The 14,335-nt window shown below is 57.4% G+C and overlaps 3 protein-coding genes across 5 annotated transcripts; 1 reads left to right on the top strand and 2 right to left on the bottom strand.

Moving 5' to 3' along the window:
* On the bottom strand, window positions 1–598 carry NPB (neuropeptide B). The gene is made up of 2 exons (XM_068531176.1): window positions 338–598; window positions 1–257 (listed from the first exon to the last, which is right to left on the bottom strand). The coding sequence occupies exons 1-2, from the start codon at window positions 578–580 to the stop codon at window positions 129–131; spliced, it is 372 nt and encodes a 123-aa protein (XP_068387277.1). The 5' UTR covers window positions 581–598; the 3' UTR covers window positions 1–128.
* Window positions 599–3,151: 2,553 nt separating this feature from the next.
* ANAPC11 (anaphase promoting complex subunit 11) lies at window positions 3,152–7,772 on the bottom strand. 3 transcript variants are annotated; one of them, XM_068530918.1, is made up of 3 exons: window positions 7,668–7,772; window positions 7,036–7,156; window positions 3,152–3,487 (listed from the first exon to the last, which is right to left on the bottom strand). In XM_068530918.1, the coding sequence occupies exons 2-3, from the start codon at window positions 7,142–7,144 to the stop codon at window positions 3,342–3,344; spliced, it is 255 nt and encodes an 84-aa protein (XP_068387019.1). In that variant the 5' UTR covers window positions 7,145–7,156; window positions 7,668–7,772; the 3' UTR covers window positions 3,152–3,341. The 3 variants fall into 3 exon arrangements, with proteins under 3 accessions (XP_068387019.1, XP_068387018.1, XP_068387020.1); XM_068530917.1 differs by having other exon boundaries at window positions 7,648–7,766; XM_068530919.1 differs by having other exon boundaries at window positions 7,672–7,759.
* Window positions 7,773–7,788: 16 nt separating this feature from the next.
* ALYREF (Aly/REF export factor) lies at window positions 7,789–11,709 on the top strand. The gene is made up of 6 exons (XM_068530916.1): window positions 7,789–8,165; window positions 8,625–8,756; window positions 10,239–10,386; window positions 10,960–11,023; window positions 11,119–11,296; window positions 11,390–11,709. The coding sequence occupies exons 1-6, from the start codon at window positions 7,929–7,931 to the stop codon at window positions 11,402–11,404; spliced, it is 774 nt and encodes a 257-aa protein (XP_068387017.1). The 5' UTR covers window positions 7,789–7,928; the 3' UTR covers window positions 11,405–11,709.
* Window positions 11,710–14,335: the final 2,626 nt, after the last annotated feature.

Genomic DNA, 14,335 nt, shown 5'->3' with positions numbered 1-14,335 from the left:
TTTATTCATTAAGCCATTTACTATGGGGATGGGTGGGCGGTACTGGGTGCCATCTGGCGCCAGGGCAAGGGCGGGCCCCAGGGTGTGCCCGCGGGAGCCAGGCCAGGTCCACGTTCCAGGGTTGGGGTTCACGTGCTGCGACAGTCCGCGGCGCGGAGTGACAGGAAGACGTCGGCCTTGCACTGGAAGATGGCGCGGCCGTCGGGGAGCCGCTCGCAGCTCTGCAGGTTCGGGGTGACGTCCTCGACGCACACGGCCTGGGGGCGGGGGGAGGATGAGGGGGCGCCCGCACCCTCCAGCGCCCCGCGCCCCGCACTCTCCAGCGCCCAGTACTCACGAGGCTCCGCAGGCTGGGGCGCAGCTCCGGGAAGGCGCCGGCCCGTCCCGGGGGTCCCGTGCCCACGGGGGGCTCGGAGCGCCGCGCGTACGGCGACCTGCGGAAGCCGGACAACAGCCCCGCGGCGCGGCCCACGGAGTAGTAGCCCGGCCCCGCCGCCTGCTTGTACCACGCGAGGCCGGGGGGCGCCAGCAGTAGGCACAGCGCCAGGGCGGCGGCCACCAGCATCGCGAGCCCGGCCATGGGGACGCGGGTGGCGGCGGGCGGCGGGGCGCGAAACAGCAGCACCGGCGCCTTATATCTGCGGCTGGGCGGGGCGAGGCGCGAGGGCGGACGCTGGGACGCAGGGGCCTCCCCATCCCAGAGGGAGAAGCCCCATGGGGTCAGCGTCTCTTGGGCACAGGGGCGCGCTAGAGGAACAGATGGTCGAGAGCTTGGTGGTGATGAGACGCCCCCTTCTCCCCCACCCCGGCCCACCTCCCCGTTTCTGACCCTGCCTGCTCTTACTGGGAGGCGGCCCCCAGGCCACTCCCACCAACCTTGGTCCCTCCTGGGTCTGGCCTCAGTGGCAGCAGGGACAGCAGTGCTGCACTGAACCCTCAACTAGTCCGATGGCGCCCCAGCCCCGAGTCACCCCCGGAGGTCCCCAGCGCTCATGAGGCTGGAGAGAGAGCCACTGACTGCACTGTGCCCAGGGGACAAACGAGCAGTTCCCACCCTAAAGGGGAACCGACCAGAGGACAAGCGCTTCCTGAGGAGCCAGGGAAGTCTGGGAGAGCCTGGGGGCAGAAGTCAGTTTCAACAACTGGTCTGGTCCTCAGAGCTGGTGGCAGGACAGGCAGAATGGCACACAGGAGAGATGAGGAGGGGAAGCCAGGGGAGAGCATTTGCAAAGGCAGGTGCTGTGATCCTGTGCCACCATGACGGAGAGAGAGCTGAGGTTATGGGATCCTGAGAGGACCTGGTGTGGCCCCTGAGCTTCCCGGGAGGGGGCAGATGGCTGGACTCTGGGTGTGTGCAGGGCCTGGCAGGCAGTTGTGTGTCCAGCTCAAGAGGACCAAGCAGGCCCTGGGAGGACTGGGCTGGAACCCAGGAAAGAGTGGAGAGGATCCCACCTGGCAGGGAAGTGGCAGTGGCCTGCCAAGAGGACCATGTGACCTGTGGCAAGCTGTGGACCCCTCTGGGGTGAGTGCACCTGTCCCAGTGCACGAAGGCTAAAAGCCTGGAGGCTGGGCTTCCCTGGTGGCGCAGTGGTTGAGAATCTGCCTGCCAATGCAGGGGACACGGGTTCGAGCCCTGGTCTGGGAAGATCCCACGTGCCGCGGAGCAACTGGGCCCGTGAGCCACAACTACTGAGCCTGCGCGTCTGGAGCTTGTGCTCCGCAACAAGAGAGGCCACGACAGTGAGACGCCCGCGCACCGCGATGAAGAGTGGCCCCCACTCACCGCAACTAGAGAAAGCCCTTGCACAGAAACGAAGACCCAACACAGCCAAAAATAAATAAATAAATCAAAAAAAAAAACAAAAAGCCTGGAGGCTGGGCTCAGGGTCTGGCACCCCAGGTATGTGGGTACTTCCTGTCACAGGAGAGCATTCCTCAGGGAAGGAAGAACTCCAGGGAGGGGAGGCAGACTGGGGGTAGGCCAGACCCCCCAGTGGGATCCTCTATAGTTGCCACAGCCCACTTCCCAGTGAGGGCTGGTCTTCCTACTGGTCTGTGAACTCCTTGGTGACCCTGGAGCCAGACACAGTGTAGACAGGCCCCTAGAGTAGAGTTGCTGCCTAGAACCTGGCAGCTAAATAGGAGCACCCAGGAGGCTGAGCCCAAGGGTCCAAGATGGAGGGCACATGGCAGGTGACGTCAGCCATTAGGCTTGCTCAGCCGCCGTCTGTCCTCCTGCTCACACTTTCCAAACATCCTGGCCACGTGCTTTCCCAGGACAGACACCAGCACAAGGGCCCTGGCAGTTGGGCTTCTGGGCAAGGAGCACATGACCTCCAGGTTCTGTGAGGGCTTCCTTTCCTCTGGGCACAATGTTCAGATGGGAAGCGTGGTACCACATGGGTGACCATGCACTGCCCAGTCTTCTTGCCTGGGGACTGGGGACAGGTAGAGTAGTATAAACGTGCTTAGCAACCAGCTACAGGACAGTGGCCCCGACGGGGGAGGTCGAGAATAGACTGGAAGGAGCCAGTGCTCTTAAGACATGCAGCCTGCAGCGGTCTCCATCCAGAAGCTGCACAAGACCATTAGGTATGGGACCGCTGCCCCCCCAGGGGCCACCACCCCATGGGAGCTGTGGTGGAACAGAAGTGCTCAAAGATGTCCCAAGGGCTGTCCTTCCCTAGGGAGACCCTCAGACACCTGCGGACACACATCCTAATGTCAAGGACATCAGCCCTGACAAGGAGCTGGCCTTCAGTTGGAGCAGGGGAGAAAGGGATCAAGACAACCCATCACAGCTGCCTTGGCAGAGCCGGTTCAGCACCACCAGCGCCTGCTCAGGGACGGCCCACCGGCGGGAGGAACCAAAGCAGTGGCCACCAGCTGTGTCCAGCCAGGGTCCTAACGACCAGCCTGAAGAGTGGTCCCCAGGCCTCCACACGGCTAGGCTCTACAAGCCCCTGAGCCCATCCCTCCTGCCCCGGCTCCTCCGGCTGATCCCAAGCTCCTTCTCCTCCAGGGGATGTGACTCAGGGCCTCGCAGAAACCCATCCAGATGTTTATTCATGAGAGTTTTCATTTCGGCGCACACCAAGGCAGCCTCAGCACCAAGAAAACAAGAAACGAGAGGCCTCCGGCGAGGCTCAGGTGGTTTAATGAGTTTTACTTATTGGATAAAAGTGTCAATGTTGTGATGGAAAAAAACAAACGCAGCTCCAGTCCTCGTTTCAACCCTGTCACAGCCCAAAGGGGACTGTCCCACTGGAGACCATGGCCGCCCAGAGCCACTGTGGGGGTGGGGCCGTCTCAGGGCGAGGGGGGAGTAGGGCAGTGCAGCCTCACTCCTTGAACTTCCACTCCTGGCGGCACATGGGGCAGTGCTGCTGCACCTGCTGCGCGTTGAGCCACTTGAGGATGCAGTGCATGTGGAAGCAATGCGAGCACTGGCCCCACACCAACGGGCAGTCGTCACCCGGCACCTTGCCTGCGGGAGGGATGAGAGGACCAGTGAGTCACAGAGCTCGGGACAAGCCAGGTGGGGGATGTGCACCCAGGGTGGCCTCGTGTCTCAGAGAGGACAGGTTTCAGGAGTGAAACCACGGATTCTGCTGTGCAGCTGCCCCAGGTAAACATCTGCAAAGCCCACCCAGGCTGCTCCTGCTTCCACTCTCCCCTCCCAAGGGGGAGCAGCTCAGGGAGCTCAGCGGCAGGAAGAGCTCTGGCCTGGCCCACATCCCTGCCCGCTGGCCTCCCAGAGGCTGGGCCCATCTGCAGACACACCACAGCTCTGCCACTATCACCTGGCACCTGTGATGCCAAGAAAGTTACATCAGTGTGTCACGGAGCCCGCAGAGGTGACCCGCCTCTGAGCCGTGAACTAATCCTCTTGATCAAGGTGAGGTGGGCTGGGGCCTTGGGACCTAGACGGCTCCTTCCCTAGGCGGCAGGGACCCAGTGCAGTACCAGGGAGTGGGCTGGGGACACTGAGGTGCTTATAGCCCAGGCTGTTGGCAGCTGGTAGTGACACAGCACTACCTTCCATTTCCTTTCCGTTTCTAGCCTAAAAGGGTCCTACCTCCAAGGCCCAGGGTACCTGCTGCTGGCACTCCACCCCACACACCTGGAAATGTTACCTCCGTGGAGAGGGCCTGGCACAGAGAGGACATGCTACACTGCCTGTCATCAAGAGAAACTAGCCTCTCTCTGATTTTCAAGAATCTAGAAAACCCCATCACGCAGCTGGTGCCAGCAGAGCACAATGACCTCCCCCAGCCTCGAGTCAGGTCCCCACGGGCATTGAGGAGCTGCAGCTTGCTTCCGCCACCCTCTCTTAGGGGTGTCATTCCCCCAAATCATTGCCCCGGGGGCCCTTCACACCTATCAAGCACGAGCTGTATCCAGATGTCACTAGTGCATAAACACAGTGGACCAGCCGGACAAGCCAGGGTGAACAGGGTACATCTTGTCCACGAAGTGGTTCCTAAGTGCAGGTCTGAACCCCTGTGACCACAGGGCTGGTCTAGTCACCTGTGGTCCTGGTCTTCACTCTTGACACCAAACACAGGGAGGGTTGACTGTACAATGCGTTAAAGAGATAACACCAGGGCTGAGCCACATGACAATGCTCTCAGTACCTCATGTAGCACCTGCTCCGAGCTGCACAAGGAGCTGGGAACCTGGCCTGTGCTCTCGTCCAACCTCACAGTGCTCCCGCAGCCTCCGTCACCCCGCCTGACAGACAGGAGGCCAGGGCCACACGGCTCACGAAGGCAGATGCCCCTGCCTGAAGGGAGCAGGCCGACCAGGAGGCTGGTATGGGTGCCAGGTCTTAAATATCCTTCAATGGCTGCTGAAAACATGCAGCTCCTTCCCAATTCCCAAGCAGCCCCTGCCCCACAGTGGTACCTACACCCCATGGAGTCAGAAGGGATGGGCACTTCCATCTTTCTACTCTTTTGTTTGGGGCAGTGTTCCTCAATCTTTTAAAAAAATCCTTTCAATAACGAAACACCACACCCTTTCTGAAACTTTTATGACAAAACAACCAGAAAATAATTTACTTGGCAAATACAAAACGATCTAACTCACTCTGCTTCCCAGGCCAGGGGGGTGGGGCGAGTAGGACTCTGTGCCAGGAGCCCACAGTGTGTGACACCTGATTTATATTGGTTCCCACCCACCCAGGGTCTTTCCAACCTCAGCAGAACTATGCTTGGAATCACCCCTAAAACATTAGAGTCCTTACAAACAGAGTCTGGAAGAGGGTGAGCAGGGGCCAGCCAGCCCATTGGTGGGGGTACCCAGCCATCCTGTCCGTTTGAGGCAGGGCTCCTGTAGGCAGCCCGCCGGGGCATCTGACAGCACAAGCGCAAGCCGACGGTGACTCATGCCAGTGCCGGTGGAATCTTCTTAACAAGACTTTCACTCCCAAAGCCCAGGGACGAGGAGCAGATTTAAGACAGCCTGAGTCACTCTGGATTCTCCATAGGAGTTCCATTTCAGCAGAGAAACCCAGCGTCACTTGATCTGTATAGAAAGCGTTCTGGGCTAGCCAAACACTTGCTCATTACAACTGGCCCACTCTAACCTCATAACCAGCAGGTCCAAAGTTCAGACTCTAAACCCCCTCTTCCTAGCAGCCAGCACACTGGGAAGCGGCCCCCGGTGCCATCTCTGACACACAGGCTCACTGGCCCGCATTAGGCCAGGGGCATGGCCACATAAATGCTTTCGAGGACTTTTCTGTTCAGAGGCCACAATCTGCTGCTGAGAAAGTTGCAAGTACCTACCCACAGCCTGTGTTGTACCCTTAGGAGGGTGGTTTTAAATGGATTAAACCAAGCCAGACCTTGTGCTTCTACTTTCCTTCCCTGTTATGTAAAACCCCATCAAGTAGAGCCAATCACTGATTTCCTAAGATTACATCCCACCTGTTTGATTAAATCAGGAAAGATTAGCCCCTGGGTGATGAGATTTCCTCTCAGGAGATGTAAAGATGAAAGATAAAATAATATTTGCAGTAAAATTCAATGATGTCAATTTCATGGTAAGAAGCAAAAACCTATAATTATTCCAATGCTCACAGCCCCACAGTGACAGGCCTGGTCACTGACTTCTCAGCAGTCCCCAAGTCCCACTTCTCTCTTGGGACCACCCTTGTCCCCTAGGCAAAGCCTTAGATCCTTTCACTTGGGTCTGACTAAAAACTAAATTCACTGGTGCAAAAATCTGCTTCTGACCCAAATGTATAACCAAACACTTTCACTTCACAGAACACAGTGGGGACAAAGGAACAATGCACAAGACACCACCAAGAAGAAATCTGATAAAACCCGAGCACAGGCATTCTGCAAGACAACACTTTCTGAAAGAATTAGATGTCTTTTTAAAAAAAGGTAAGAGAACTCGAAGCAGAACTGTTCTAGATTAAGTAGCGAAGGGACAAAGTGATCACACCTTGGGTCCTGGCTCACACCACCCAATAATAAAAAGACATTTGGAAACAACTAAAGAAATCTGGACAAGGACTAGGAATGAGGGGCAACAGTAAGGAACTATCGTCATGTTATCTGATGTGACAACAGTGGTGGGTAAAAGCACTACATTTAGAGACGCAGCTGAAGTGAGTGGGGTGAGGCTGCACATTTACCATTAACTTTAAAACATCTGGGCAAAAACAAACAAATACGGACACATGTTACCCATTGTTCTATGTGCTGGATGGGGGATGACCTTATAACATTACGTTTTTTTGTTCGCTTGAGAATTTTCAAATAAAAGGTTTTAACACAACTTTTTGTTCTACGTGTCTCATAGCGACTTTCACCAGGATAGGAAGCTGTGCTCTTTTTCTTACAAAACTTTTGACGGAGTCTTTGTACAAATATGGGCCCAAATAGCCTAGCTTTTCTCTATTAACTTTTCTTGGGGAAAGGAAACCAAACCCTAGGGACGCTGTGCAGGTATTTCTGGGGACACGCCAAGGCCGGAGGGTAAGCAAAGCTCGAGAGAGAGCGGGCAGGGGTCACTCACAGTCCGGGCAACAGCCATTGAAGGCCATCCGGCAGATGCCGCAGTTCTCGTCGTTGGCCACCCAGAGCCAAGTGGCCACGCCGTTCCAGCACTTGATCTTCACCTTCATGGCGCGGGGAGCCTGCGGGGAGGAGAGAGACCACCAGGCTCCGTTGAGTCTGCAGAGCTACAGCACTTGGGAGCCAAAGAAGGAGTGCCGCCCCGAGCCAGAGGGTCAGCGCAGGCAGGAGGCGCCGCCGAAGGGCAGCACAAGCTGTCTACAAGGGGGCTGGGGCTGGGACCGAGTCCTCGGGAGACCCGGACGCTCAAGGCGTCTGCCAACACCGCACTTGTGCGCGGGCGTCCAGAGAAAGGCGCGTCGGATTCCGTTAACAATTGCAAAAACGTGCAGCAACTTCTGAAGGGGACACAACTGACGAGGTGAGATGGAGACCCACGCCCGCTCCCCACGAGGTCACGCCGGAACAACCCCGGGCCAAGTCGCGCGAGCCGCACCCCCTCCCCGCCGCGGGACTGGGGTGCGGAGTCTGGGTGCGGTGGGGGAGGGGCAAGGGAGGAGCAAGGGAGGGTCGGCACGCCAGGCCCCGCCCCAACGGCCTCACCCCCACCGACCTAACCGCGCGCTGCCCCACCCGCCTTCAGTTGTCAGCGCCGGCGCCGCGCGGGAAGGTACGTAAACGACTGCGGCCGCGGCTCGGCAATTCTCAGCGGCACCCGCCGAGCCCCTTGGCCCAGCGCGCACGCGCCGCCTCGCCCCTCGCCGACGCCACCGACCCACAGCCAATCCACGGCCGCTCCGAGGACGCGGCACCGGAAAACCCCGCGCGGCGCAGGAAGTGACGCGCCGACGTGCTGACGCGCGGGCTCCAGCCGAGGCCGATTCCGCGCCCGCCATGGCCGACAAAATGGATATGTCTCTGGACGACATCATTAAACTGAACCGGAGCCAGCGAGGCGGCCGCGGCGGAGGCAGGGGCCGCGGCCGGGCCGGCTCCCAGGGCGGCCGCGGAGGCGGGGCGCAGGCCGCCGCTCGAGTGAACCGAGGCGGCGGACCCATTCGGAACCGGCCGGCCATCGCCCGCGGCGCGGCGGGCGGCGGCGGCCGAAACCGGCCGGCGCCCTACAGCAGGGTGAGTGCAGAGGCCGGGCGGCGGGCCGCGGCAGGGGAACGGGCCGGCGGCGCGGCGCAGGGGCGGGCGACCAGTCGGCCAACCGGGCTGGGGGGCGCGGGCGCCGGCCGGCCGAGCGGACGGGGAGGTCGCGCGCCGGTCGGGCTCCAAGGCGGAGACCCCGGCGGCCTTTGTCTTGGCTGGGCGCCCGGCCTCATGGCGCCGGGGGCCGAAGGGCCGTTGGCGCGACCGCCCGGGAGACGGGAAGTTAGGTGGAAGGAAGCGAGAAGTTGCGGGACGTGTGGCCCCGGCGGTCGGCTGCGGCCTGGCGTGGGCGGGAAGCGGGGGCTGCGGGTCCCTCTACGTGCCTTTCTCCCTGCCGTGATGGGGGAGGGTCTTGCTATGGTCGTGAGGGAGAGGGTCAGCCCTGGAGTGAGACTCACGGGTCTCTTTCTGTTCTTGTGTTTCCTTTTTCTTTAGCCGAAACAACTTCCTGACAAATGGCAACATGACCTTTTCGATAGCGGTTTTGGGGGTGGTGCCGGCGTGGAAACCGGTGGGAAACTGCTTGTGTCAAATCTGGATTTTGGAGTGTCTGACGCTGATATTCAGGTAAGGGAATTGAGCTTCTCGGTGGGCAGGTCACCCCGCACGGAATTGATTGTGGTGTTTGGGACGTAGTCCTGAATCCCCACCCACCTTAGGACAGTGAGCCCTCCCAGGCACCCAAGGGCTAGCCACTGTCCCTTGTAAGGGGCTCCAGGAATGCAAAGCAGAGGTCAAGCTAGAGTTGAAAGTCTGACCAGTGGGTCAGTTTGTGCTGGAAGACAGGCCCCCAGCTTAGTCTGAGGAGCCACTGCTCTTCGTTAGTAAGATGTGTTCTGTGGATGAAGGCCCTTTGCCTGAGCTTTTGTAACAGAAGCTTGGTTGAATGTGTGTCGTTTCTGTATTATTGAAAGAACTACGTTATTTGCTTTCTTTACTTTGTGCCTGTTTTAACGGTTTGTTGCGAGGAGAAAGCCTTTTCTCTGTAGAACTGACAAAGCACAGAAGCAGGATGGTGCCAGCGTCACTCTGGCTCCATTTGCCTTAAGGCCTATGTCTTATATGGAATTTTGTTCCCTGTCTTATTCTCACTTATTTTCACCCCCTGGGTTTTGTTAGTGGCATAATTCTCGAACTCATCTTTGGTTGAAGCCTCCTTTTCCTTTTTCTTTTCTTTTCCTTTTCTTTTTCTTTCTTTTTTTTTTTTTCCCTTTGATTGAACCCCAAAGACATTTAAATTTGCTTTCTATAATGACATCTTGGGGGTCAGTCCAGGAGATGGCTGGGTCAGGGTACTGGGCCTTCCTGAGTTCAATTTCCCAGAGCCCAGCCACTTTACTTTACCGTGGGAGGACAGAGCAAGGCCGGTGAGCACTCACAGTGTCTCAACACTTTTTTTAAGGTGGTTTCTGGCATCCACTGGAAACCGCTTTTGGTGAACTCCACTTCCCGCTGTGTGCCTGCGGCCGGAGTAGCCCCACACTCTGGGTTCCCTCTCCAACTCCCAGCCTGCCTGAGGTCAGGGCAGTTTCCATGGCAGCGCTTGACTTCAGGCTTTGCGGCAGGCTTGAGTAGGAGGAGAGGGAAAGGTGAGCCAGAATCTGCCCTGGGGGAGGGGCTGGGTCAGGGCTCCCAGTCAGCGGGCCCTTGGAGCTGGTCCACAAGTGGATAGAGCCCCTTGCTCTGTGATCTTGACCTTTGCTGCTTCTTGGCACAGTCCTTGGGTGTGTTGTAAATTTTCCTTTGTTGAAGAAGATAGCGACTTAATCTTTGTGCCCTTCACTGGTGGGCTTTGTGATCCTTTACCTGCATCGTGGTACAGATGTCAGGTCCCCAAGTGGGCAGGAGCCCTCGGGCCCAGCTGCTCTTGGAAATTGTTGTCCAACCTGTCCCATCCCATACCCCAGATCCCACTACCACTGCCCTGCCCCCAACATGTATGTCTGCCTCCCAGGGAAATACCCCAAAGCAGTTCATACTTCCAGGGAGTGTCCCTGGGGCGCCAGAAGAAAAACTGCTTTGCTGACAACTGCTCTTTCTGACTCTCAGGAACTCTTTGCTGAATTTGGAACTCTGAAGAAGGCGGCTGTGCACTACGACCGATCCGGCCGCAGTTTAGGAACAGCTGATGTGCACTTTGAGCGGAAGGCAGATGCACTAAAAGCTATGAAACAGTACAACGGTGTCCCTTTGGATGGTGCGTTTGGGATTGGCCGAGAAAGGCTACAGCACTGTAGCCAGTTTGTGGAGCCTGGGGCTGGTCCCAGCCCTGCAGGAGTAGGACCCCCTCTACCTGAGGACACTTTGCATTCGCCCCTTTGTCTCTCTCTTCCATTCTGCCACTTCTCATGCTGCCCCGTACATCTGGACCAACTTCTTGTGAACCCCCATCCAGGAAGCTACATCCCTCCCCTCCTTCAGCTCCTTCCGGAAGATTCACTTCTGTGAAGCTTTCTCAGAACCACCATAGTACACCTCTGAGAATGGGGCTGTAGTCGTAAAGACAAAGGTACTTTTCCGCTTGTGAGCACCCCAGACACCTGACAGACATCCACCTACACTGGGTGGAGAAGGAGCAAGGAGGCGCTGGTGGGGCTGTCGTTGGCAACATTTCGTTCTCCCACCAGCATCTCCAGGCTGTTGCTCTTGTTGGGAGCATTGAGGTGCACAGCGCCCCTTTCTAGTGCTTGCGTGGAGGCCAGGTTGTGTGCCGCCAGCAGGCCTCAGAGCCCTCTAACAGGAGCTGGCCCTCTTGTGTTCTCTGCCACAGGCCGCCCCATGAACATTCAGCTCGTCACCTCACAGATTGACACACAGCGGAGACCTGCACAGAGGTGAGTTTGGGGCCTCTGGGCGGGGCTGGCCTGTGGGTATCCACTCACCCTACAGGCCTTTCCAGGCACGTGAGCAAGTTCCCTTTTTTTGCTAGCGTAAACAGAGGCGGGATGACTAGAAACCGTGGTTCGGGAGGTTTTGGTGGTGGCGGTGGCACCCGGAGAGGCACCCGTGGAGGCAGCCGGGGCAGAGGCAGAGGAACCGGCAGGAGTTCAAAGCAGCAGCTTTCTGCAGAGGAATTGGACGCCCAGCTGGATGCTTATAATGCAAGAGTAAGTCCCAGAGGAAGACTGGGTGGGGGCCGGTCAAAGACCAACTGGAGAAGGACCTCATTTTGAGTGAGAACCTCTCTTTCTCTGTTTCAGATGGACACCAGTTAAACAGACCGGCAAATCCGTGCATGGACCAGGACCCGGAAGTCTCGTCCGTGCTCCCTGGTGGGAGGGGTGACAGACTGGGGCTGTGTGGCCAATGATGGATTTGTTTCTTTTATGTTTTAAAATAGGATTTAAAATTCATGTAAAGGTTTCTTTTTTTTTTTTTCTTTTTTCTTTTTTTTTTTTTTTTAATTCTGAAACAGACCTGTTTTGTACTGAGTTATTTTTGGGATAAATTTTACTGGTTGCTGTTGTGGAGAAGGTGGTGTTTTCACCTTTGCCATAATAAAATAGAAATGTGTGTAGAACTGGAACTGTTTAATTCATCTCACTCTTGGAGTCCTCACCTGGGCCAGAACTCTGGTGTGGTCTGGCGGGCAGGAGGGACACAGGATCTGAGGAGGAAATGGGGCAGGCCTGCCAGGCACATGGCACTTGGCCTGCAGGAGGATGGTGGCTGCCGCTCTCCCATCTCTGTTCCCGCAGATCCGAACTCCTTTCTCTCCACCCCCAACCCCGGTAGGTGGGAGGATTTGGAGCAGTGGTCCGCTGCCTGTGCACTGCCTGCACTGCCAGGTGAGGGGCGGGGTGCCCTGTGTTTCTGCCAGATTTCAGATGGCTTCTGGGTTGAGCTGTCCTTTCCTTCTGATGCTCTGGTTCTCAGAAATGTGATTTAGCAGTTCTGACTTTGCAACATAATCCCCTCGTGTTTCTTGTCTTTTGTGTCATCAAGGAAGGAGCACTGTGTTAGGGTGTTTCCTTAGTTACGTACTTGGTGATGTAGCTAGTGGGAGCTGCGGAAGAATATAATTTGATCTGCAGAGAACTGGAGGGGCTGGCAGACACAGGTGCCCATCTGGACCACTCCTGGGACAGAATAGAGCTGGACAGTGACGTCACACGCTCGAACGCCAGTGACCTGCCATGCAGTTTCTGTGGTTTAGGAGGCGCCGAGATCCCTGTGGGATGCAGGGCACGGACACCCCTTTGTGCCCCCTCTCCTGAGGGCATGCCTGTGAGCTACTCACAGGGTCCTGGTTCTGTGGCTCACAGGTACATTCCAGGGTGGGGTGGGAGGGGGAACCTTTATCACCTGATGCTGGGTTGGTTAGAACATGGTGACAGCTTTTTGAGAATAGAGACTGTGGGGAGGGGTGGGTGGGGGCCTGCAGTATGGAGCTCAGAGTCACCCCAGCCTTATGGCAGCCATTGGCTCTTCCGGAGGCAGCTGCCATGGCCCGCAGCTCAGGAGGCTTCCAGGCTTCCATGTTCGGGATGGGGCTGGAGTGAGTCACGAGGAAGGTGTGTGGTTAAGGGGTGGCCCTTTAACTGTCAGTTACCGAGCTATCACTGCAGAGCCAGTGGCTGCCACTTGAGCTGCCTGAGCCATGTCAGGCACTGAATGGAAAGATGGGTGAGGTGACTCATCCCTGCCCTCAGAGGAGCCCAGTCTAACGGGAAGGGATCATCCAGGGCCCGGCTTTAGGTGCTGTGGTCGTGAGGGGTGGGTGTGGTAGAGGTCGGACCATCTGGGCAGAGCCGGGCAGCATCCCTGAGGAGGTGGCCTTGGGCTAAGCAGGCACGTTCCAGGCACGGAGACTGCCTTCTGGATGTTGGGAGAGGAGGTAGGACATCTTGCTCTGCTCCGCCTGGAAGCTGAAGAGCACCTGATTGAGGGGTGCGCTGGGCCCAGGCCAGAGGCTGTAAATGGTGGGACTAGTGGCCCCTGGGATGGGGAGCCGTGGGCTGTTGGCTCAGGTGTTTGGAGCTAGTGATGGCCAGGATTTGGGGGCTTGTGGGGCATCGTGAGGAGTGGCCAAGGGGTGCTGCATGGGAGGAGGATGTCGTTAGTGAAGGGAAAGTTCCAGGAAGAAAGCAGGCCAAGGACAGGGGCCGTGCTCAGTGGTGGGTCCAGGGGGGCAGAAACACCGGATGTGGGTAGGCATCCAGATGTGGACCCAAACGAGGGTTGCTTTGAGCTGGATGTCTCTGACCTGGAAGTTGGCTTGGGGACACTAGCTGGAGGTGACAGGAGTAGGGAGGGGGTGACGTCATGGTTGCTGGAGGCCTGTGGTGGGGAGGCGACTGAGTCAAAAAAGCCTGTGTTTTGGCAGGGAGCTGAGAGAAGCCTCCCCATCACTTTAATCCTCATCTTCTTATTTGTGAAATGGGAAACCGCATTACTTCAAGGGCTGGAGGACCATGTGCTTTGCTGTTCACGCAGGGATACTCTTGGAAAGAAGGGACTGGTGAGTGTGCAGGGGCAGCTTCTGTGCTCCAAGGCGAATCAGGCTTCTGGTCACCTGAGGGCAGTGCTGGGTGTCCCTGCGATGGCCAGCACTTCATCCCCCAAAATACTGGTCGAATGAGTGAAAGGATGAAATAGACTTGGTGCTCTTGCACGTTTTCTCCTTCACGTTCTTTGCTCAGACGGTGGATTGCAGTCTCGCAGACCGGGTGGATGGGGCTGCCCCTCTTGCTGGGTCAGGCCCCCACTGGGATGCGCCCCAGCCCGCCTCCCACCATGTGGTCTGAGTGGAAAGCTCAGTGATTGGTCCAGGAGTGGCAACATGCCTCGCTTGGCTGGTCAGTTAGTCTTCAGGATTTTCAAAGGTGTTGAGAAGAAAGCCAGCGCCAGGTAGGGTGGCACGCCCACAGGGACTGGGGCTTCTGGGCTCTGATGGGACGCTCAGGTGGAGAGGAGCCACTCAGCTCCTGGGTGTGTTCCTGACGTTTGCTTGATTGAGCAAAGATACACGTGGTTTACAGAGCAACGTGGATAAGGAGGAACAGCCCTGTCCCTTGGCAGGTGATGTGAAACCCAGCAGGAGTCAAGGTGCCAGAGTCGTTGAACAGTTGTCACACTCAGACATGGTTTGAAATACCGGAAGAGGAACGTTGCTGCGTCTGTGCTCAGCAACAGTTCTCTAAACA

This window comes from Eschrichtius robustus, chromosome 20, assembly GCF_028021215.1.
Source record: "Eschrichtius robustus isolate mEscRob2 chromosome 20, mEscRob2.pri, whole genome shotgun sequence".
Taxonomy (NCBI): Eukaryota; Metazoa; Chordata; class Mammalia; order Artiodactyla; family Eschrichtiidae; genus Eschrichtius; species Eschrichtius robustus.
The sequence above is the reverse complement of the archived record's forward strand: the minus strand, read 5'-3'. Positions and strand labels throughout refer to the sequence as shown.

Bases quoted from the DNA above. Each gene is read 5' to 3' on its own strand.
- NPB (XM_068531176.1), bottom strand. From the start codon at position 580: ATGGCCGGGCTCGCGATGCTGGTGGCCGCCGCCCTGGCGCTGTGCCTA. The intron at 258-337 runs GTGAGTACTGGG...CCCCGCCCCCAG, and splicing joins GCCCCAGCCTGCGGAGCCTC to GCCGTGTGCGTCGAGGACGT.
- ANAPC11 (XM_068530918.1), bottom strand. From the start codon at position 7,144: ATGAAGGTGAAGATCAAGTGCTGGAACGGCGTGGCCACTTGGCTCTGG. The intron at 3,488-7,035 runs GTGAGTGACCCC...TCCCTCCCGCAG, and splicing joins CAATGGCTGTTGCCCGGACT to GCAAGGTGCCGGGTGACGAC.
- ALYREF (XM_068530916.1), top strand. From the start codon at position 7,929: ATGGCCGACAAAATGGATATGTCTCTGGACGACATCATTAAACTGAAC. The intron at 8,757-10,238 runs GTAAGGGAATTG...TCTGACTCTCAG, and splicing joins TGTCTGACGCTGATATTCAG to GAACTCTTTGCTGAATTTGG. The intron at 11,024-11,118 runs GTGAGTTTGGGG...TTTTTTTGCTAG, and splicing joins CAGCGGAGACCTGCACAGAG to CGTAAACAGAGGCGGGATGA.